This window comes from Oryctolagus cuniculus, chromosome 5 (assembly GCF_051225735.1).
Source record: "Oryctolagus cuniculus isolate XC-2025 breed Fujian yellow rabbit chromosome 5, ASM5122573v1, whole genome shotgun sequence".
Taxonomy (NCBI): Eukaryota; Metazoa; Chordata; class Mammalia; order Lagomorpha; family Leporidae; genus Oryctolagus; species Oryctolagus cuniculus.
The window spans coordinates 103685951-103710326 of record NC_142871.1 but is presented as its reverse complement, the minus strand read 5'-3'; the positions used below and the strand labels follow the sequence as shown (position 1 = coordinate 103710326).

The following is a 24376-nucleotide window of genomic DNA, read 5'->3' as shown; positions in this document are numbered from 1 at the left end:
TGCTGTTTCAGATGCCTGTACTCTACGTCAGAGTACCTGGATTCAATACCTGGCTCTTACTCTTACAATGTGCTTCCTGCTGATGTACGCAAAGAGGCAACAGATGATAGTTTGTATAACTGAACTGGGTCCTTGCAACCTATGGGGTAGACCTAGGTCGAGTTCCTGGGTCCCAGCTTAAGCCCAGCATAGCATTGGCCACTGCAGGCATTTGGGGAGTGAACCAGAGGATAGGAGTTTCTGTCTCTCTCTCTCTCTCACTCTCTCAAGTAAATAAATACAATTTAAAAATTTTATAATCCATGCATACTTTTACTCATGGTAAACATTTTCCATGAACTTTTTGAAGGCTCTCGTATTATATATTTACTTACTGACTTTTTTTTTTTTTTTGCCCCTTCCACCGTTTCTGAGGCAGAGATTTTCTTTGGTTCAGTCTTATATTACAGTGTCTACACTGTGGTTGTTTCCTAAATTATTTCTGCCTGAATGAGTAAAGGAATGGATGAACTTGTTTTGATCATCTTTCTCTTTTTTTCTGACTTACCTGTTTTATAAGAATAATTTACCATAGTTAAATGTAAGGTATTCCATAGAAAAATTATTCTGAAAAATTTCAAAAGAATAAAATGAATTTAATTATGTTATTGTCAAACCAGAGAGAGCTAGGGTTAGAAAAGTTGGGCAAATTATCTATTTTATTAATAAGAAAACAAAAACTATTCAAACAAAAAGACAATAGAATGCCACTTACATACTTATGTGGATAAAGTTGTTGATATAGTCTACTGTTAAATAAGTCAGTTTTGTTGATATTGAAATAAAGTAGAGAAGATTAAAAAATAGGAAATATACTTGAAAGTGTAAGTGAGAATTAAGAAATATGGGTCATGTAGTATTTTTTAAATGCTTAAAAATGAGTAGAAATGTTTAACTTATGTTCATCTATGCTCTTTTTAATACAGTCAAGGAGGCAGGTTTCTGGTGGTGTTGTGTCTGTGTGGGTTTCTTTTTCTTTTTTTTTTTTAGTGTATTTTGGTTTTCTGCCAAAAATGCTTGTCAGGAATAGCATAATCTTCTCAAAAGTTTTCAAATATACACAGTTTTAATATTTTAAATGCCAATTATATTGACAGCTTGGCAAATTAATCTCTTTAGCCCATCTGTCTCATTTACCTGGCAAATTTTGTTTTCTTAGTTTAACATTTCTAGATCAACTCCTAGAGGTTAGTTCGCAGCTTGCTTATTTTCCTCTTGCTCTTGTCATTGCATTTTTCTTTCTACTGTTATTGGGCTCACAATTTCCTGTTATTGATTTCCTATAAATTTCTCATAACTGTTATAGCCACGTCCCTTTGAGAAAGCGATCTGAAAATTATAGCAAATAGCTTGTAAGTAGTTTCGCAGCAGAAACTTTTTTAGCCTTTTTAAAAATGTTTAGAATTCATTTATCACTGTCTTTTAAGTTATGTGTTTCATTTCACTTTCTTATCCTTTAAGTGACTAGTCTATCCAGGTTCTAAGACTCATCTACTTTATTTGTACAGATCGTTTTTCTAAACTTCAAATATTTAACTAACTTCAGCATGTAAACTTTCATATCCATGGAAAATGTATTATGAAAAAATTATGCATGAATTTCAAAAATTTTTGGATCAAACTAAAGTTATTCTGGGGATGACGTTGTGGCACAGTGAATTAAATCACTACTTGCTATGCCAGCATCTCATATTGGAGTGCCAATTCAAGTCCAGGATCATCCATTTCTGATGCATTTCTCTGCTAACATGCATGAGAAACCAGAGGATGATGACCTTACCACTCACGTGGGAGACCCTAATGGAGTTCCTGGCTCCTGCCTGGCCTGGCCCAAACGTGACTATTGTGGCCATTTGAAGAGTGAAACAGGACAAGGAAGATCTCTCTCTCTCTCTCTCTCTGTTTCACTATATCTCCCTGGTGTGTGTGAGTGTGTGTGCGTGCACAATTATATCCTTCTCTCTCTCTGTCATTTTCGCTTTCAAATAAATTAATTAATTAATCTTTAAAGTTGTCCTAATTCCAATTTTCCATGAACTTTTTGATGTTCCTTAATAGTGGTGATTGTATTAAAATAAATACTTACTTAGTAATATCTGTTGTATACTTCACACAATAGTGACATTTAATATTAAACACTGTATTTTGGAACCAATAATGATTTTCACATGGCTGGTGTCTTAATTCTCAGAATATGGTTAGACATTTAGCCTAGTGGTAAGATCCCAATTAAGGTACCCATGTCCCTCATGAGATGGAGTTACCTGGGTTTGATTTCCATCTTGGCTCCTGATTCCAGCTTCTTGCTAATGTAAGCCTGGGAGGAAGTGGCAATGGCTCAAGTAATTGGTTCACTGCCACCCAAGTGGGAGACCTGGATTTTGTTCTCAGTTTCTGGCTTAAGCCTGATCCATCCCAGACCATTCCTGTCATTTGAAGAATAAACTAGCAAATGGGAGCTCTCTGTATCCTTCTCTGTATTTACCTCTCAAATAAGTGAAACATCTTTAAAAGATAAATTTTTGTAAGGACAGGAGGAGAAATGGTATAGTATCTATAGATAAGGAGGAGCTAAGGAGGCACATGATATAGTGTCTAAGAAGCAAGAGTGAAAGATGATCAAGTGTAAAACTGGGTGTTGACAAAAATATGGAATAATTAAAAAAGTGTTTCTTTTTTAATGTAATTTTTATTTATTTTTATAGAAAGCTTTTATTTAATAAATATAAATTTCATTAGTACAACTTTTGGATTAAAGCTGTTCTTCCCCCCATAGCTGCCCTCCTACCCCCAAACCATCCCACCTCCTCTTTATACTTTTGTTTGAGTGGAGATCAGTTTCTTTAACGGAATAAAAAGGAAATGAATATCCAAACAAGTTTATATTGTATTTCTTTTCTAATATTATTTTGTTTTGCCATAACATATTATGAACAATAATGATGAGGTAATAAGCGTTTAGACAGTATTGTGTATTAGTTTATATATAGACTTAAACTAATTAATATATTTCTAAAATCATTGAGCTATGTGTAAATGCTCTAATATCATCTACATATATGCTCCCATATACTTCATTGTCGTGTTCCAATGACAACTTGTTGCTTATAAAGTGCTTTGAGCTCTGTTGAATATAACGCTAAATAACTACAGAATAACCTCATAATGCAACATTTTAGCTATGCTGATGGCTTATCAGTTAAGTCATAAGCTGCATGAAAAAAAAAATTCCAGGTAAAACTAGAAAGGGCTGGCTGGCACCACGGCTCACTAGGCTAATCCTCCACCTTGCAGCGCCGGCACACCGGGTTCTAGTCCCAGTCGGGGCACCAGATTCTGTCCCGGTTTCCCCTCTTCCAGGCCAGCTCTCTGCTGTAGCCTGAGAAGGCAGTGGAGGATGGCCCAAGTGCTTGGGCCCTGCACCCCATGGGAGACCAGGATAAGTACCTGTCTCCTGGCTTTGGATCAGCGCGGTGCGCCGGCCGCAGTGCGCTGGCCGCGGCGGCCATTGGAGGGTGAACCAACGGCAAAGGAAGACCTTTCTCTCTGTCTCTCTCTCTCACTGTCCACTCTGTCAAAAAACAAAACAAAACAAAACAAAACAAAAAAAAAAAACAACAACAACTAGATAGGGCTTCATAATTTAGAGGAAGACACATACCCTTTTATATCCCTCGAACATCCAGATCCAAGACTTTTATAAGAAACATATAAGAACCTTCTTCTTCCATAAAACTCTACTAAATGTCATTTTCCCCTTACTTGGTAAATTCTGACTAGTGACATTGATACGAACATTTCTCTTGTGTTGTTAGATAAAAATTCCATATGTGCATTCCTTATCTACTACTGTGTGACTAGGACTCTTTTATTTTCAGGGAAGGATGTTTTTATTTTCTAGGAGTCTATTCTAGAAATAGTAACATTTGACAAAATAGATACTTTGAATATGTGGTTTGAGGAGAATGGTTATGATCCCTTAATATTGGCGGTAGTCAAATTTCCCAGTGAAACTGAATGATAAATTAAATTTTGGTAGATTTCTTAAATTCTGGAATAGTGAGTTTAATTTTTATTTCTACAAAATTCTAGAATGTAAACAGCAAACAGCACTTTATAAGGGCACCATTCACAAAAAGCCTGCTTATATTTGTGAACATGTTGTTATGCCAGACCCACTCTAGTACTTGTCAGATTATTGACAAAATTGAAGCTTGAGATTTGTCACAGCTTTCTGGCACTAAGGGAGTGTCTCAACTTGTGGAAAAGAGCCAGTGGCCTGTTTTAGAGCTATATCTTTGAACTGTGTTCACTTATTTATTGTCTTTTATCAATGACTTGGTTGGATAAGAACGCAGATGACCCTTTTTGTTTCTTGATCCTGCAATGATGCAAAGCTTGGAAGAAATAGTGAATGTGTGGGATGCCAAAATCATGACTTAAAAAGAACTCAAAAGATTGCAATACATGAGTCATGCCTGTCAAGCTCAAGAAGAGTCTACCAAAATATCTGTTAGCATCTTAGTTTGCATTGTTGGAATTATAGCATCTAAATTGTAGAGACGGTAGTTCCACCCTGCTCTTCACAGAGCAAATGGGTATTTCCCTACTCTATGAGTATATGCACCAAGAAATGAATGATGTGGAGGATAAGAGAACTTGAAGACTACAGAATATGTTTAATGGTTAAGTGAAGATTCTACAGGGATATAATAGAATCTGTATATATCTAAAGATACTAGTTAAGGGAAAAATTACTAAGTTGTTTCAAATGGCAAAATAAGGCCCAGTGAATGTGAACAGGCAGACAGCAAGAAGAAGCTTTACATTATTAGGACTCTTTAAATAAAAAAAATATATACTTGGGAAAACAGATCAAAACTTCCAGGAAGAATTCTGTGCAAAATGTTGTAAATAGCTAAATATGGGTTTGGTCACAATATTAAATATGTTGCAAGTTAAGTTCTGACTCTAATTGTTAGTCATTTTTAAAGCATTATATTGAAAAAAATCTGAAGTCACATCTAGTTTTAGTGAAAAAAAAGCATTAGATCAACTAAAAAATATACTTGGGATAATTGTATGGAAATTTCATGTGTCATCCTAAATGTCTTGGTTAATACTCAATACTTCATGATTGAACTGAATGAAAATCTAGCACTTCTTTCTCAAAGTTTCACTAGAAGTAATGTTATCCAAACATGATCTGTCAGTGAATAAAGTACTGAAAATCAAAAAACTCTGCAGAAGTGGACAGTTTAATATACCACCTCTTGCCTCCAGGAAGCACCGGCTGGAGGGTGAAGAGGAAGTGGTGGTGGTAATTGTACATGTGTCTAATATGATATGCTTCATTGTAATTTAAATTTTGACTACTTAAAATTTGACTATTTTTAAGGAAAGTAGCACAGCAATTAAAATTTTAGAGAAACAGATATGCAACTGAAACACTCAAAATATGGAATTACACTGTATGATAGCTTTGCTTTCAAATTCTCACAAAAGTAAATGTAGGTTGTAATACTAAGACTAAATATATTATTGCTTTCACAGAGTGTCACAAAATGTGTTATTAAGTCTACAAGAAAGGAAATGTACATTTCTTAAGAAAAACAAACTGAGGTGAAAGCTTTAAAGAATCCTACTGCAAGAAGAAACCTACCATTCTGTTTGAATCTCACATAAAAAGTTTATGTGAGATTAACTTAAAAGTTAAGTTTTTTGTATGTATTCACGATCTATTTATTGAAACTTTCTCTGCTTTTTTTTAGGGTACCTTGAATCCCTATTGTGTATTGTGGGATGACTCAAAAACGTAAGTGACAGATGTTTTCTTATATTACTTTGTGCTGAATATTCAAAGCACATTAAATTATTTCAGCCACTTGTTAGTTAACAGGAATATAATCCAGTGAGATGTGAGTTACACTTAGAAAGCATTCTCCATTTTGGATCTACAGGAGAGTGTGATGAATGTATTTGTGTGCAGTGATGACATCAGGTTACTTCTTGAGATAGGATTGCATTATCTAATGCTTAAGTCACATTGCAATGTGAATTCCAAGAGGATTTTTTAAAAGCTCTGATATTTTAGAATTATAGAACCTCAAATTTATTTTCAGTGTCTTCACCAGTAATTTGGCTTAGTATTGAAAAATGATGTAGCAATCTCTGCGATCATACAGCCAATACATTACTTGCGTGACCTTGAATTTACTACAGATTAGTACAATATTTCTATTTTTCTTCCACTTAGTTTTATTATGAATAGATTAACATTTAATTTTTTCCTGCACCGCGGCTCACTAGACTGATCCTCCACCTGCGGCACCGGCACCCTGGGTTCTAGTCCTGGTTGGGGCGCCGGATTCTGTCCTGGTTGCTTCTCTTCCAGTCCAGCTCTCTGCTGTGGCCCGGGAGTGCAGTGGAGGATGGCCCAAGTGCTTGGGCCCTGCACCCACATGGGAGACCAGGAAGAAGCACCTGGCTTCTGGCTTCGGATCGGCATGCCAGCTGTAGCAGCCATCTGAGGGGGTTAACCAATGGAAGGAAGACCTTTCTCTCTGTCTCTCTCTCTCACTGTCTAACTCTGCCTGTCAAAAAAAATTTAATTTTTATATATTTTATGATTTCAGGCAAAAGAATATAATTTCACAAAAAAGGATGAGTAATTCTTTTGTGTATTTCTGTTTGTACAAGTAGTTGCAATATATCTGATCAAAATCATTTTCATATCATGGATAATTCTGTGAGATTTAAATATCTCAAATAGCAGAAAAAATTAACAGTTAAGTCTTACTCTCCTATACTTTAAGTAGTTATATAGATTATAAACTATGTTTGTGCTTTTTTTTTTTTATGGCAGAGAGCAGAGGTTCAAAGCTAATAGCACATGTGTGCTGTCAGAGCATGATATTGTAGTGTTCTATGTATTCAAAGATTCTCTCAATGTTCTTCAACCCAAATGTGACCAGTATTTCAAGTTTTGTGCTGTTACTTATCCCTTAACAGAGAGTCTAGGAGAGAAATATTATTAGAATTTTTGGAAAAGGAGCAAAACCCCCTAGCAATTTTCTCAGTCCAAGGGAATTAATTTAATTGAAACAACAAAAATGTCTTTATGTGGGTGAGAAATCAATAATATTAAGCATATCTTTCACTTCTACTTTCTGATATTCTAAGGAGTCTTTTCTCCTGGTACCTTAGGAGAATCCCAGCTTTCCCGAGTGATAAATGGTCAAATGCCCTTGTTGATAAAGTTTTTTCTTTATTCTTTATTTATTTGAAAGAGAGAGTAGGAAGGGGAAGAGAAAAGGAGAGAGCAGGACACAGGAGACAGTGACCTTCCATCTGCCAGTTTACTGCAAATGGCCACAGTGGCTGGGAGTGGGCAGACCAACCCAGAAGCCAAGCATTCCATCCAAGAATCCCACATTGGTAGCAGGGGCCCAAGCACTTGGGACATCATCCTCTGCCTTCCCTGGTGCATTTCGAGGGAGCTGGATTGAAATGGAGCAGCTGACACTCAAAACTGGTGCTCTGATGTGGAAAATCAAAAACCATAAAATCTCTGTAGGCTTTCCTCTCTACACAAATAGCTGTAGAAGACTTTGGTTGTATATTCTGAGGTGCTATTTAGTGTTGTTTAGTGTGTTTTATAGCCAAAGAAAGAATAAATACTGTAAAGTTCCAACTTAATTATCAACTTATACTATCTTAAACTCCTTATTATAGCTACTTGCATATCTCGGTGAATAAAAGCCAATTTTGATTTAGTTTCATCATCATTTTACTGGGGAGGATGGATTTTTGTGTTGACCCAAACAAAGGAAAGTGTTATTTACTCCAAAAGTCCTTTATGACTATTAAAGGGACACTACAAAAAGAAACATTCCCCTATTTTATACCTCCTTTGGTTTCCTTTCACAGACAGTGTAAAGTGTTGGATTTTATTTACAAAGCCATTGGCATTTGAGGTCAGCATTAACCTTAGGAATCAATCACACTCCACTTTCCCCAACATTTGCTGATAATGTGACTCTGATCCATCACAAAGAACATGTGTAGCTTTACAAAATTCAACTTTTAAGGTGTCCTTGAAAACACTATTGAGAGAGAGAGGATATGAGTTTAGTTGCTTTTCAAAGCAGATAATCTCAAGAGATCAGTATATTTCATGTTTCCTTGATGTACCTGAAAAGCAATCAAAAGACTTTACACTGTGAAGGTACTTGTGTCCTATTACACTTTTTACCAGAATGTTTTATCATCAAACAATGTTTTTCTGCGTCAATTTTAGAACAATGAAGGTTAAGACAACTTTATTTTCTTTCTCCACATCTGTTCTATTTTAATTATGTTCACATATACAATAATTTTATTGATATGAATATTTTAACTTTTAGTATAGGTCTTCTAAGAACAGTTAATAGTTAAGAGGTAGTGCTACTTTTTTTTTGTATCCCGAGAAAGTTTGACTTAAGTGACACTACAGCAATGAAGTTGAAACAAGAAATGTTTTAATATTGATGGGTCAAGTTGCTATCCTTTTCATTTCTTAATTTTTATTTACCTATTTGAGATAGAAATATATACAGGAATACAGGCAGAGTTCTTGTTCATTGATTCATTGCATAAATGCCCATAATGCCTACCCCCTGGGCCAAAGCCAGGAGCCAATAATTCAATTCATGTATCCCATGTGGGTGACAGGAACCCAATTTCTTGAGCCCTCACCACTGCCTATCAGGGTTTGGGAAACAGAAGCCAGAGCCAGGAATTCAACCAACTCTGATATGGGATAGCAGCATCCCAAGTAGTCTTAACTGCTAGACTAAATGCTTATCTTCCTTTTAAATTTTTTAGCATTAATTATAATTTCAAAAGGCAAAGAATGAATATCTCTTACATGCAAAATATTAAAACATATTGTTATGCTAAACATTGACCATCACTACTCTTGGTCTTCATACCTGCCCACATCTCGAAGGCCACATTTTTGTAATTGTTAGCAACCTTAATTTCAAAGTCAACATATATCTTGGACTTTTTTGTGTTTTGTTACCTGTATTTCATGCCTTTGACCTACTGCCTTGTATAGATACTGTGTATGTATATGTATACACACACACACACACAATTTATATATGTCTCACAATTTATCTAATACTGTCTGTATTGATGATTGTTGATGTGATTTCTATTTTGTTTTATTCTATACCCTGTGCTGGGTATACCTCCTTATACATTCTTCCTTGAGGATGTCTCTGGCTTATTCCAAAGTGTTACCTTCTTGCTCCTTTGTGTCACCTCATTTTATATTCTTCACAGCATACTTTCCTACTGTTATTATTTATTTTGGTTTGTTTGTTTTTGCCTATCTCCCTCACCAGAAAATTGGCACCATAATAAAGATGCTTTATCTTATCACTGCACTTTTGATGCCTGCTATACATTCACTTGGTATGCATTCATCAAATTTGTTTTTTGTAAGAATAAATGCAGGTTTCTTATGTGCTCTTCTTGTTTAAGAAGTATTACCATTTTGGTTTTATCTTATTGGTTTATAAATATTTCAGTAGTTTTCAGATATAATATTAGAAGTTTGAAGGTAGAATGCCCCAGCTTGTTACAGTTCTAAGCTCCATTATAAATAACTAATTTCATTTCTAAGGGTACTCTATTATCTGATAATCTGAAACAAAGCCACTTTATTTTACTCTCGTTAGACCCAACAGTTTTAGGCAATTTAAAATAATATTTTGATCTTGCTTTAGCTCACTAATTACCAGGATGCCGAAAGTGCTTTATAAATTGATCCATAAAGAAAATTAAAGAGCAGTTTCCTCACTTCAGAATAGGGTTATTTTAGATAAGAGAAATATTTGTTTTTACATTTTTCTTTTAAAAAATAGCCTACAAAATTATCATTTAAATAATTGACAGATAATTTTCACATTTTTTGCGCTACCATAATCGTAGTTTTTGAATGTTAGACCATGTGTGTTGACTGCATAACCCAGAAACCTTATTTTTGTTCCTTTTAAATCATCCTGTAGTTTTTCTCTGTGGATTTTGTAGTGCAATCCATCTGATGTTGTCATACTTGTGAAGGATTAACGTTTTTTTCAGAAAATGTTTCAAAGGTTTAATTGCCTATGCTTCCATTGCAATTATTAGTAACTATTGCTTGACTGTTGCTAAACTATTTTATTAATCTATTTGTGATTTATTTACCTATCTTGTAGGTAACCAAAACTTTATAACCCTGAAATTTCCCACATTGCTATATTTCAAATTGATATATTGATTGACGTGATAATAGTTTGTCTCACAGTTAAGTAATTGAAGTGATTCATCTCCTTTGCTTGTGTTATCCTTATTTCTTTACAACCAGAACAACATCATCCTCTCCTTTTGTTATTCATATTGGAATCATCATTTCATTTAACTTATAATCTAACTCCTAGAAAATATAAAATAAACACCTCTATGTCATTGCATTAGTGCAAATAGCTTATCATTTCTTTTCTCGCTGGGTGATTTTGACAAACCTATGCATTAGGGCAACACAGTCATATACCCTAAGAAAGATCTGCTACATCTTAGAGGTTCAAATCAACTATACAAACCATTATCATTATTGGATGGTTAACCTTTCCTCTCAAGGGAATAATCAAATGGTAAAGCCTATCTATCTATCTATCTATCTATCTATCTATCTAGTTTCATTCAAATGGAGCTAGGCCGGGAGCAAACTAATATAAAGTGAGATTAATTTTCTTGCAATTATATTAAAGAAGAAAAAAAAAAACAAGAGAGTCTTATTGGGAGCCTAATTTGTACAATAGTTACTAGAAAAAATAGACCAAGAATAACTAACCTTATAAAACAGTGATTTCATGGCCTTTGAGGGAAATATCGAAGTATACTTGCAGTTATCTGCCTGAATCATTTCCTTGAGTAGCAATGAAAAAAGAAACTACATTGCAAATATTCAATATACTAATAGGCATGATTCTAGTAGATTACTGTTTCTAGAATTTCCTGGTAAATCATTGATTAGAGAGGGTTTAAAAAAAAGAAAAAAAACTAATTTCAAGAACTTCTGATCCTTTTTTATTGCACAAATTGATGAGTTTAAAACTTGTTTATTTTTTCTGATTTTTTAAAATTTTATTTAATAAATATAAATTCCCAAAGTACAACTTTTGGATTATAGCAGCCTTTCCCCCGATAACCACCCTCCCACCAGCAACCATCCCATCTCCAACTCCTTCTCCCATCCCATTCACATCAAGATTAATTTTCAATTATCTTTATATACAGAAGATCAATTTAGTATATGCTAAGTAAAGATTTCAACAGTTTGCACCCAACAGAAACACAAAGTATAAAGTACTATTTAAGTACTAGTTATACCGTTAAATCACATAGCACAACACATTCAGGACAGAGATCCTACACGAGGAGGACTCCTGTTGTTGATTTAACAATTGACACTCTTATTTATGGTGTCAGTAATCACCCGAGGCTCTTGTCGTGAGTTGCCAAAGCTGTGGAAGCCTCTTGAGTTGCCAACTCAGATCTTATTTAGACAAGGCCATAGTCAAAGTGGAAATTCTCTCCTCCCTTCAGAGAAAGGTACCTCCTTCTTTGATGGCCCATTCTCTCTGCTGGGATCTCACTCACAGATATCTTTCATTTAGATCTTTATTTTTTTGCCAGAGTGTCTTGGCTTTCCATGTCTGAAATACTTTCATGGGCTTTTTAGCTGAATCTGAATGCCTTAAGGGCTGATTCTGAGGCCATAGTGCTGTTTAGAACATCTGCCCTTCTATGAATCTGCTGTGTATCCCGCTTTCCATGTTGGATCATTCTCTCCTTTTTAATTCTAACAGTTAGTATTAGCAGACACTAGTCTTGTTTAAGTGATCACTTTGACTCTTAATCCTATCATTATGTTCAATTATGAACTGAAACTGATTACTTTGACTAGTGAGATGGCATTGGTACATGGCAGCTTGATGGGATTGAATTGGAATCCCCTAGCATGTTTCTAACTCTACCATTAGGGGTAAGTCCGAGTGAGCGTGTGCTGAACTGTACATCTCCTCCCTCTCTTATTCCCACTCTTATATTTAACAGGGATCACTTTTAGATGAAATTTAAACACCTAAGAATAATTGTGTGTTAATTAAAAGTTCAACCAATGATATTAAGTAGAACAAAAAAATACTAAAAGGAATAAAGTATTAAGTTGTTCCTGTACAGTCAGGACAAGGGCTGATCAAGTCATTGTTTCTCATAGTGTCCATTTCACTTCAACAAGTTTCCTTTTAGGTTTACAGTTATTTGTCACTAATTAAGGAGAACATATGATATTTGTCTCTTTGGCGCTGGCTCTTTGCTTTTTTTCTTTTTTTTCTTTTTTTGACAGGCAGAGTGGACAGTGAGAGAGAGAGACAGAGAGAAAGGTCTTCCTTTACCGTTGGTTCACCCTCCAATGGCCACCTTGGCCGGCGCGCTGCGGTTGGTGCACTGCGCTGATCTGAAGCTGGAAGCCAGGTGCTTCTCCTGGTCTCCAATGGGGTGCAGGGCCCAAGGACTTGGGCCATCTTCCACTGCACTTCCGGGCCACAGCAGAGAGCTGGCCTGGAAGAGGGGCAACTGGGACAGAATCTGGCACCCCTACCAGGACTAGAACCTGGTGTGCTGGCGCTGCAAGGCGGAGCATTAGCCTATTGAGCCGCAGCACCAGTGGGACTGGCTCTTTTCACTCAGCATGATGTGTTCCAGATTCCTCCATTTTGTTGCAAATGACCAGATTTCATTGTTTTTTACTGCTGTATAGTATTCTATAGAGTACATATCCCGTAATTTCTTTATCCAGTCTTCTGTTGATGGGCATTTAGGTTGAATCCATGTCTTAGCTATTGTGAATTGAACTGCCATAAACATTGAGATGCAGAAAGCTCTTTTATTTGCCAATTTCATTTCCTTTGGGTAAATTCCAAGGAGTGGGATGGCTGGGTCGAATGGTAGGGTTATATTCAGGTTTCTGAGGAATCTCCAGACTGACTTCCACAGTGGCTTGACCAGTTTGCATTCCCACCAACAGTGGGTTAGCATCCCTTTTTCCCCACATCCTCTCCAACATCTGTTGTTGGTAGATTTCTGTATGTAAGCTATTCTAACCAGGGTGAGGTGAAACCTCATTGTGGTTTTGATTTGCATTTCCCTGATTGCTAGTGATTCTGAACATTTTTTCATGTGTCTGTTGTCCATTTGGATTTCCTCTTTTTGAAAAATATCTGTTGAATTCCTTGGCCCATCTCATAAGTGGGTTCTTTGTTTTGTTGTTGTGGAGTTTCTTAATCTCAGATTCTGGTTATTAATCCTTTATCTGTTGCACAGTTTGCAAATATTTTTCCCATTCTGTCAGTTTCCCCTTCACTCTCCTGACTGTTTCTTTTGCAGTACAGAAACTTCTCAATTTGATGCAATCCCAATATTTAATTTTGCCTTTGACTGCCTATGCCTCCGGGGTGTTTTCCAAGAAGTCTTTGCCTGTCCCTATATCTTGCAGGGTCTCTGATTTTCTCTAATAATTTGATGGTGTCAGGTTATAGATTTAGATCTTTAATCCATGTTGAGTGACTTTTTGTGTATGGTGTAAGGTAGGAGTCTTGCTTCATGCTTCTGCACGTGGAAATCCAGTTTTCCCAGTACCATTTGTTGAATAGACTTTCCTTGCTCCAGGAATTGGTTTTAGATCCTTGATCAAATATAAGTTGGCTGTAGATGTTTCTATTTATTTCTTGTGTTTCTATTCTGTTCCATTGGTCAATTCATCTGATTCTGTACCAGTACCACACTGTTTTGATTACAACTTCCCTGTAGTATGTCCTGAAATCTTGTATTGTGATGCTTCCAGCTTTGTTTTTATTGTACAAGATGGCTTTAGCTATTTGAGGTCTCCTGTGCCTCCACATGAATTTCAGCATCATTTTTCCACATCTGAGAAGAAAGTCTTTGGTATTTTCATTGGTATTGCATTGAATCTATAAATTGCTTTTGGGAGAATGGCATTTTGATTATATTGACTCTACCAATCCATGAGCATTGATAGAACATTTTTCTATCTAATTCTAAAAATGATAGAACATTTTTACATTTTTTGGTATCCTCTTCTATTTCTTTCTTTTAAGATTGTTTTTGTAGCAATTGTGAAGTGGATTGATCTCAGCAGTTCTTTCTCAGCCGAGGAACTGCCTGTATTTTTAAGGCTGTTGATTTTTTTGTTTGTTTGTTTGGACAGGCAACGTGGACAGTGAGAGAGACAGAGAGAAAGGTCCTCCTTTTTCCGTTGGTTCACCCTCAAATGGCTGCTATGGCTGGCATGCTGCAGCTGGCGTACCACGCTGATCCAAAGCCAGGTGTCAGGGGCTTCTCCTGGTCTCCCATGCAGGTGCAGGACCCAAGGACTTGGGCCATCCTCCACTGCACTCCCTGGCCACAGCAGAGAGCCGGACAGGAAGAGGAGTGACCGGGACAGAATCTGGCACCCCGACTGGGAGTAGAACCCGGTGTGCCGGTGCCGCAGGTGGAGGATTAGCCTATTGAGTCTCGGCGCCAGCCTAAGGCTGTTGATTTTTGTGCACTGATTTTATATCATGCTACTTTTCCACACTCTTCTATGAGTTTTAACAGTCTCTCGTTGGAGTCATTTGGATCCCCTAAAGAAAGAATCATATCATTTGTAATGAGGGATAGTTTGACTTCTTCCTTTCCAATTTGTATCCCTTTGATTTCTTTTTCTTACCTAATGGCTCTGGCTAAAACTTCCAGTACTATATTGAATAGCAATGGTGAGAGTGGACATCCCTGTCAGATATCAAATCTCTGTGGAAATACTTCCAGTTTTTCCCATTCAATAAAATACTGGCCATGGGTTTTTCATTAATTGCTTTGATTGTATTGAGGAATGTTCCTTCTATATCCAATTTGCTTAGAATTTTCATCATGAAAGGGTGTTGTATTTTATCAAATACTTTCTCTGCATCTATTGAGATAATCATATAGTTTTTCTTCTGCAATTTGTTAATGTGGTGTATCACATTGATTGATTTGCAAATGTTGAACCATCCCTGCATACCAGGGATAAATCCCACCTGGTCTGGGTGGATGATCTTTCTGATGTGTTGTTGCATTCTTTTGGCCAGGATTTTATTGAGGGTTTTTGCATCTCTGTTCATCAGGGATATTGGTCTGTAATTCTCTTTGAATGCTACATTTTTTTCAGGTTTAGGAATTAGGGTGATGCTGGCTTCATAGAAAGAATTTGGGAGGATTCCCTCTGTTTTCGATTTTTCTGAATGGTTTGAGAATTGGAGTTAGTTCTTCTTTAAATGTCTGGTAGAATTCAGCAGTGAATTCATCTGGTCCTGGGCTTTTCTTTGTTGGGAGGGCCTTTATTACTGTTTCAATTTCTGTCTCAGTTATTCTGTTTAGGTTTTCTATGTCTTCCTGGTTCAATTTGTGTAGGTTGCATGTGTCCAGGAATCTATCCATTTCTGATAGATTTCCCTGTTTGCTGGCATACAACTCTTTGGAGTAATTTCTAATGACTCATTTTATTTTTGGGGTGTCTGTTGTTAAATTCCCTTTTTCATCTCTGATTTTATTGATTTGGGTCTTTTCTTTTTTTAGTTAGTTGGGCCAATGGGGTGTCAATATTGTTTATTTTTTCAAAAAACCAGCCCTTTTTTTGCTGATCTTTTGTAATTTTTTTGATTCAATTCTGTTGATTTCTTCTCTAATTTTAATTATTTCTCTTCTCCTACTAGTTTTGGGTCTGGTTTGCTGAAGTTTTTCTAGATCCTTGAGATGCGTTGAAAGCTCATTTATTTGGTGCCTTTCCAATTTCTTGATGTAGGGACCTATCGGAATAAACTTTCCTCTCAACACTGCTTTTGCTGTATCCCTTAAGTTTTGATATGTTGTGTTGTTATCCTCATTTCCTTCCAAAAAGTTTTTGATTTCTTCTTTGACCCATTGTTCATTCAGGAGCATGTTGTTCAGTCTCCATGTGTTTGCATGTGCTCTAGGGCTTCTTGAGTTGGTCATTTCCAGCTTCAATCCACTGTGGTCTGAGAAGATGCATGGTATGATTCTTTTTCTTTCTTTCTTTCTTTCTTTTTTTTTTTTTTTTTTTTGACAGGCAGTGTGGACAGTGAGAGAGAGAGAGACAGAGAGAAAAGTCTTCCTTTTGCCTTTGGTTCACCCTCCAAAGGCCACTGCAGCCGGTGCACTGCGGCCGGCGCACCGCACTGATCTGAAGCCAGGTGCCAAGGGCTTCTCCTGGTCTCCCATGGGGTGCAGGGCCCAAGGACTTGGGCCATCTTCCACTGCACTTCCGGGCCACAGCAGAGAGCTGGCCTGGAAGAGGGGCAACCGGGATAGAATCCGGCGCCCTGACCGGGACTAGAACCAGGTGTGCTGGTGCTGCAGGCGGAGGATTAGCCTATTGAGCCATGGCACTGGATGATATGATTTTAATTCTTTTGAATTTGCTGAGACTTGCTTTATGGCCTTGTAAAAGGTCAATTCTAGATTAGTTTCCATGTACATCTGAGAAGAATGTGGATTCTTTATGTTTAGGATGAAAAGTTCTGTAGATATCTGTTGGATCCATTTGGGCGATAGTGTCAATTAAATGTTCTGTTTCCTTGTTGATCTTCTGTCTGGTTGATCTGTCTATTGCTGAAAGTGGAGTATTCAATTCCCCCAATACTATTGTATTGGAGTCTCAGTTTCCCTTGAATTCCTAACATATCATTTAAACAAACCAGTAATTAGGTGCATATATGTTTATAATAGTTACATATTCCTGTTGAATTGATCCCTTAATCATTATATAGTGCCCCTCTTTGTCTCTCTTTTTTTTTCTGAACTCTAAATTTATTTTATTTTATTTTTTTAAACTTTTATTTAATGAATATAAATTTCCAAAGTACGGCTATGGATTACAATGGCTTCCCCCCCATAACGTCCCTCCCACCCGCAACCCTCCCCTTTCCCACTCCCTCTCCCCTTCCATTCACATCAAGATTCATTTTCGATTCTCTTTATATACAGAAGATCAGTTTAGCATACATTAAGTAAATATTTCAACAGTTTGCTCCCACACAGAAACATAAAGTGAAAAATACTGTTTGAGTACTTTGTCTCTCTTAACAGATTTTGTGTTAAAGTTTATTTTGTCTGATATTAAGATGGCTATGCCAGCTCTTTTTTGGTTTCTTTGGCATGGAATATCTTTTTCCAACCTTGCACTTTCAGTCTGCATGCACCTTTGTTGGAAAGATGTGTTTCTTCTAAGCAGCAAATAGATGGGTTTTGTTCCTTAATCCATTCAGCCAGTCTGTGTCATTTAACTGGACAGTTCAGGCCATTAACATTCAATGAAGCTATTGATAAGAAGTGACTTTGCCCTGGCATTTTCCCAAAGAAATTTCTAATATATGCTTTGAACTTCCTGTGATCTTTTGCTGGGAGGTTTTCTTCCTTTACCTTCTTTCATATTAATGGCCGTGTTTCTATGTGTAACACATTTTTAAGCATCTTTTGCAGGGCTGGATGGGTGGCGACAAATTCTTTCAATTTCTGTTTGCTATGAAAGGTCTTTATTTCACCTTCATTCACAAATGAGAGTTTTGCAGAATATAATATTCTGGGCTGGCAGTTTTTTTCTCTTGGTACTTGGGCTATATTTCACCATTCTCTCCTAGCCTGTAGAGTTTCTGATGAGAAGTCTGATGTGAGTCTGATTGGAGTTCCTCTGAGAGTAATCTGACATTTCTCTCTTACACATTTTAGAATCTTTTCTTTATGTTTCACTTTGGTAAGTTTGATTACAATGTGTCTTGGTGCGGATCTCTTTTGTTCATGTTTAATGGGGGTTCTATGAGCTTCCTGTACTAGGATGTCTCTATCCTTCTCCAAACCCGGGAAGTTCTCTGCAAGTATCTCACTTTCTAATCCTTTCTTTCCATGCCATCAGGAACTCCTAAAACCCAAATGTTGGGTTTTTTAATAGTATCCTGTAGATTCCCAACTATATTTTTTATATTTCTAATTTCATTTTCTTTTCTTTGGTTTGACTGTATACTTTCCTGTGCTCTGTCTTCTAAGTCTGATATTCTCTCTTCTACTTCACTGATTTTGTTTTTAAGGCTCTCAAATGTGTTTTTCGTTTGTTCTATTGAATTCTTCATTTCATTTTGGTTTCTCTTCAATATCTCAAAATTTCATGTTCTACTAAATTCCTCATTTCATTTTGATTCCTCCTTAAGATTTCATTTTCACAAGAGAGATTTTCTGTCCTGTCCTGTATGGATTTCTGTAGTTCATGCACTTGTTTTTGATAACTTCTAAATGTTCTTATCATAAATTTTTGAATTCTGTATCTTGCACTTCTTCTATCTCATCATCTTTATAGTCTTGTATTGGAGTGTCATGTTCATTTGGGAGCGTCATGATGTCTTCCTTGTTCTTGTTTCCTCGGTTTTTGCATTTGTTGTTTGGCATTGTGGAGATATTCTTTGGTTTCTTTTTTTTTTTCTCACTGTGGTGACTTTCCTCATTATACTATGACTCTAGATTAAGTGGACTGTCTGCTTTTGGTGAATCTCTAGAGGCTTGTGGTAGGTGTGGCCAGAGAGCTCTATTCAGTCCTTTAGGGTTAAGGGTGTGCCAAAGGTGACACAACCAGGTTTAGCATGGTAAATCTCCTCTCCCTCTTTTTTTTTTATTCAGAAGGGAAGTAATTCCGCTCAGCTGAGCTCTTCTCCTTGATGGAAGTCAGTTCCTGAGCACTAGCCCCAGTGGATATAATATTTGTCTGCTCTCTCCCAAGGACCACACAAGGGATCTATGTAATCCTCAGTGTAAGCTCAGATTCCCCTTCAATGTCTCTCACCAGATTGCCAAGGTTACCGAGTTTGTGGCATCTCACACTGAGACTACTCAAGTCTCAGCCACACCGTGAGTTCTCCCACACCCCCTTAATTTTTTTTCTCAGTCCTGGTTCATAAGCTGCACACATTCACTAGGTCTTAGTCTCCTGTTATTACTCCCAACCAGAGTCAAGTTTTTCTGTTTGGCTGAGGGTGGACACAGTCCCGAACTGGCTGCCAAACTTGTTTAAATGTAGTGGTAAAGCAGTCAATACTTTGGAAAGAAATCACAATATCATATGACAGATATATGAGGTTCAGTTTTCTAAATTAGTGTTGATGATGAACACCTTATAATATGTCCAATACGTGACCTAGATGTCAACGTTAAATTTTTGGGTAGGGGGCCGGTGCTGTGGCTCAGTGGGTTAACACTCTGGCCTGAAGCGACAGCATCTCATATGGATGCTGGTTCGAGACCCAGCTGCTCCACTTCTGATCCAGCTCTCTGCTGTGGCCTGGGAAAGCAGTAGAAGATGACCTAAGTCCTTTGGCCCCTGCACCTGAGTGGGAGACCTGAAAGAAGCTCCTAGCTCCTGACTTCGGATCGGCATAGCTCCAGCCATTGAGGCCAATTGGGGAGTTAACCATTGGATGGAAGACCTCTCTCTCTGTCTCTCTCTGCCCCTCCTCTCTATGTGTAACTCTGACTTTCAAATAAATAAATAAATCTGAAAAAAAATTTTGGGGGTAGTTCTTAAGATCATATTTGTTCTTCTGTAATTGAGTTGGTAAGAAATAACTATTTGGGGCTGGCATTCAATCAGAATGGATATAATTATAGAAGTTATTAAGTTTTTGGAGTTAGCATCTAGGATGTCAAGCTTCAACTTTTGTTTAGGTCCAATAGTCAGTTCTCTAATAATATAAAACTATAAAATGCTTTTTGTCTCTTTATTATATTTATACTGACAGAAATGAAAATAGTTAATTTTTATATTAGAAAAACATTAGTCCTTGTAAATGAAAATTTGTCTGCTCTCAAGAAACAAAATACTCTGTCATAGTCAAAAATAGTAATTCCTAACTTTGGGATAGTTTCTTCTCAGGATTATTGATAAAATTTTTCCTTCTATTTACAAAGCAACAATGCCCTTTGGAAAGCATTTCAGGAGTAGACATTTGGCCTAATGGTTAAGATGCTAGTTGGTATGCATACATCCCATTTTTGTTCATGTACTGGCTCTACTCTTGGCTCCAATCTCCTGCTGATTTACAGCAGTAGTGATGCTTAAGCAGTTGGATGCCTGCCACCAACATGGAGACCTGGATTGAGTTCTTAGCTCTCTACCTCATATTTGTTCCAGCCCTGGCCACTGTGAGCATTTGAGGAGTGAACCAACAGATGAGAGTGTTCTCTCACTCCTTTCTCTGTCTGTCTCTTTCTGTATCTCTTTCTTCCTTCCTCCCTCTCTCTATACCTCCCTCTCAAATAAGTAAATACAATATTTTCAAAGTGTGTGTAAATGCACTGCAAAAGGCAATCAAGAAATCTTAATTTCCTAAAAAAAATATAGTTGGGCCAGCACTGTGGCTCACTTGGTTAATCCTCTACCTGCGGTGCCGGCACCCTATATGGGCGCCAGGTTCTAGTCCTGGTTGCTCCTCTTCCAGTACAGCTCCCTGCTGTGGCCCAGGAGGGCAGTGGAGGATGGCCAAGGTGTTTGGGCTCATGCACCCACATGGGAGACCAGGAAGAAGTACCTGGCTCCTGGCTTCGGATTGGCACAGTGCCGGCCGTAGTGGCCATTTGGGGAGTGAACCAATGGAAGGAAGACCTTTCTCTCTGTCTCTCTCACTGTCTGTGACTCTACCTATCAAATAAAAAAATTAAAAAATTAAAAATATAGTTAATATATAGATATAGTTACAGTACTCATTGGTGGGAAATGAAGCTTCATTTATTTTGCTTTTCTGCCTTTCACTATATATTACTTTTTGAAGTTTTGCAATATCCACCATGGTGTATTTTCTTATAAAGTAATTATAATTCAAAATGAACTTGTTTCAGCTTTCTTCAGGGAAATTTTTTTTAGCTTTAAAGTGTTTTAAGTTTTCTTTACAATTTTTTAAATTACATTGTAGATTTTATAGTATTGTCTTTTTTTTTTTTTTTTTTTGACAGGCAGAGTGGACAGTGAGAGAGAGAGACAGAGAGAAAGGTCTTCCTTTGCCGTTGGTTCACCCTCCAATGGCCGCCACGGCCGGCGCGATGCGGCCGGCGCACCGCGCTGATCCGATGGCAGGAGCCAGGAGCCAGGTGCTTTTCCTGGTCTCCCATGGGGTGCAGGGCCCAAGCACCTGGGCCATCCTCCACTGCACTCCCTGGCCACAGCAGAGGGCTGGCCTGGAAGAGGGGCAACCAGGACAGAATCCGGCGCCCCGACCGGGACTAGAACCCGGTGTGCCGGCGCCGCTAGGCGGAGGATTAGCCTAGTGAGCCGCGGCGCCGGCCATATAGTATTGTCTTAAATTCCAGTTTCCTGAAGACAAATTCTTGAATTAGTGTATAAATGATACCTTTTTGCTGATAAATTTTATATAGATGCCTCTAACATTATTAACAACCCATTATGTACATTAGCATGGGATATAAAGTTCAAGAAACATTGCATAAAGTGCTCAGCAAGAATTCTGAGGGCAAACAGTGGCAGTAAAATGGTGCCACATATTTTTTATTGTAACCTCTGCATTGACCCTTTAATGCAGGGGTTGGCAATCTATAGCCTGTAGCACAAATCCAGACCATTTTTTTCAGTAAAGTTTTATCAGACACAATCATGCCTTGTATGTATTTTCTGTAGCTGCATTTGTGCCACAACTGTGTAGTTGAGTCACAATAAATATATATAGTCCACAAACCCTAAATATTTACTATTTTTATTTAAAAAATTTTTATTGGAAAAATATTCATCCCTGGACCAAAATAGTGCTTTACCACATTTTTCATTGTCACACAGAAAATATTGATTATATATCACATTGAGGTAAATGAATGAAAATGTTTGCAAGTAGGGTCAGCAAGGGTAGAGCAACTTGATATCTCTGTTCTGAAAATTCTCAATCATCATTTTTTTCAAATATAGATTTCCCCATTATCTCACTCATCTTTATATGGAACTCTAAATTAGGTTGTTTTCTATCATTATCATATAACCTGTCATCCATATTTCTACTTTTTCCCCATCTAAGACAACCACTTTAATTTATCATTCGGTTTCCTAATTTTCTCTTCAATTTTATCTAATCTGGTATTAAATTAGCCATAATGCTTCTAATTCAACATATTATCATCATTTGTAAAATTTATACAGTTTTAATTTGGTAATTTTTTTTCAATCTGCTAGATAACCTTTTAGAATTTTATGTTTTTGCTGGAGATTTTAGGTTTATGTTTTATTTCTTTTAACTGAGTATGCACAGTTATTTCATAGTCTGTGGCTGATAATTTTTACATTTGGAATGTTTGTGGTTCTGTTTCTGAGTACCTTATTTCTTAGAGCACAAGATTATGCCATGTAAGTTGCCTTTAAAAATATATTGGTCAGGATTCTTTGAGGCAAGGAAATATGTATTTCTCCAGAGATGATTTGTATTTACTTCTGCATATGCTTGATAACTGAATTGAATCTTGAAGTTTCCTGGGTCATCCAGGAGATGTGAACCTGGCTGAAAATCCATGTGATGACTAGATCATTGTTACTTTTTTTTCACATATTTTAAAGCATTTCTAGCAGCATCCAAATTTTTATCATTGGAAATAAGAAATCTCATCAATGTCTTCTCACAGCTATCATTTTTGAACAACATACTGATGTTCCACAGCATATTTGTTGGAATAGTATGTTCAAAGGTAAAAATTTCATAGGTGAACAGATTAAGACAAGGATAAGGAATGCCATTTAATTCAATAGATGTATTTTTATTCATTTGAATGACATATGTCAAGATGTCACCATTCATTTATACAATCCCTGTTTATTTAGTGATTGCCCAACATAAGCAAGGAGTCAGTTCAGGATCCATCACTGTTTTTCCTGAACCACCTAACCAGCTCTTACTATTTTGTTGTATGGTTCTCTCAATTCCTGTTAGCCTCCCTCAAGTGTTTGGCCTTAATTTTCTGTTTGCTGTCAAATCTGTCACTCTGGCACCACAATAGTCATCATTCCAACTATCCAGTTCATTTGTGTAGTGATTGAGAAGTGGTAGGCATAAATTATTAAATGAAAGATAATATTTTCTGGAACTGAAATAGCTAAGAATTCTGGTTGAAAGAAATTCTTATTTAAATTAAAAAGACATTTGTGTTAAAACAAGTCACTAAAGGAGCAGAATCTATTTATATTTGCCTTTGTTACTCCAGTGATATATTCAGTCTGCTTCTCACAGCGAAAAACTTTATTTGGCTCACAACTGTAGAGACCAAAACTCCAAACATCACAGTGCAGACTCTATTGCATAATTGATGATGGATGTAGGAACACATGTCAGAGATTCAGATTACATCTGGAAACACAAAACCAGAGAGTGGGAAGGGGAAGAGTGAACCATAGAGTTCAACTTCTATAACAACTCTCTCCCAAGAACTGACCAGGTCCCACAAGAAATATCTCAATCCATTTCAAGGATAAACCCACAGATAACTAAAGAGCTCCACTAGGCTCTGCCTCTTCAAGTCTTCATCAGCTCCCAATACTACCACCCTGAGGAGTAAGCTCCCAATATACAAACCTTTGCAGGGGGAGAGGATTAAAAAAACCATATACACTACATAACTACTTTTTTCTTAAAGATGTATGTATGTTTTTGAGAGGCAGATTCACAGACAGAGAGGGAGAAACAGAGTGAACAAGGTCTTGCCTCTGCTGTTCACTCCTCAAATAGCAACATCAGCTGAGGTGGGCCAGGCTGAAGCCAGGAACCAGGATCTTCTGGGACTCCCACGTCATTGCAGGGCCCCAAGCACTTGGGCCGTCTTCCACTGTTTTCCTAGGCCATTAGCAGGGAGCTGGATAAGAAGTAGAGCAGGAGCTGACACTGTGGCGTAGTGGGTAAAGCCGCAGCTTGAAGTGCCAGCATCCCATATGGGTGCTGGTTCCAGACCTGGCTGCTCCACTTCTGATCAGCGCAGCTCCGGCCCTTGTGGCCAATTAGGGAGTGAACCAGCAGATGGAAGACCTCTCTCTCTCTCTGCCTCTGCCTCTCTGCAACTCTGCCTTTTAAATAAATAAATAAATCTTTTAAAAAAGAAGCAGAAGTGGAGCAGCCAGGACTCAAACTGACTCCTATATCAGATTCCAGTGCCACAGGTGCAG

General features: G+C 37.3%; 1 protein-coding gene across 8 annotated transcripts in view; it reads left to right on the top strand.

Moving 5' to 3' along the window:
- The window catches only part of ADGRB3 (adhesion G protein-coupled receptor B3), an 857936-nt gene that overhangs the window by 492084 nt on the left and 341476 nt on the right, over positions 1 to 24376 (top strand). For all 8 annotated transcript variants that reach the window (XM_017345224.4, XM_002714524.6, XM_089333072.1 and 5 more), the window contains one exon: positions 5811 to 5854. In XM_017345224.4, coding sequence (XP_017200713.1) covers positions 5811 to 5854 — 44 coding nt within the window. The remainder of the gene's footprint in view (positions 1 to 5810; positions 5855 to 24376) is intronic.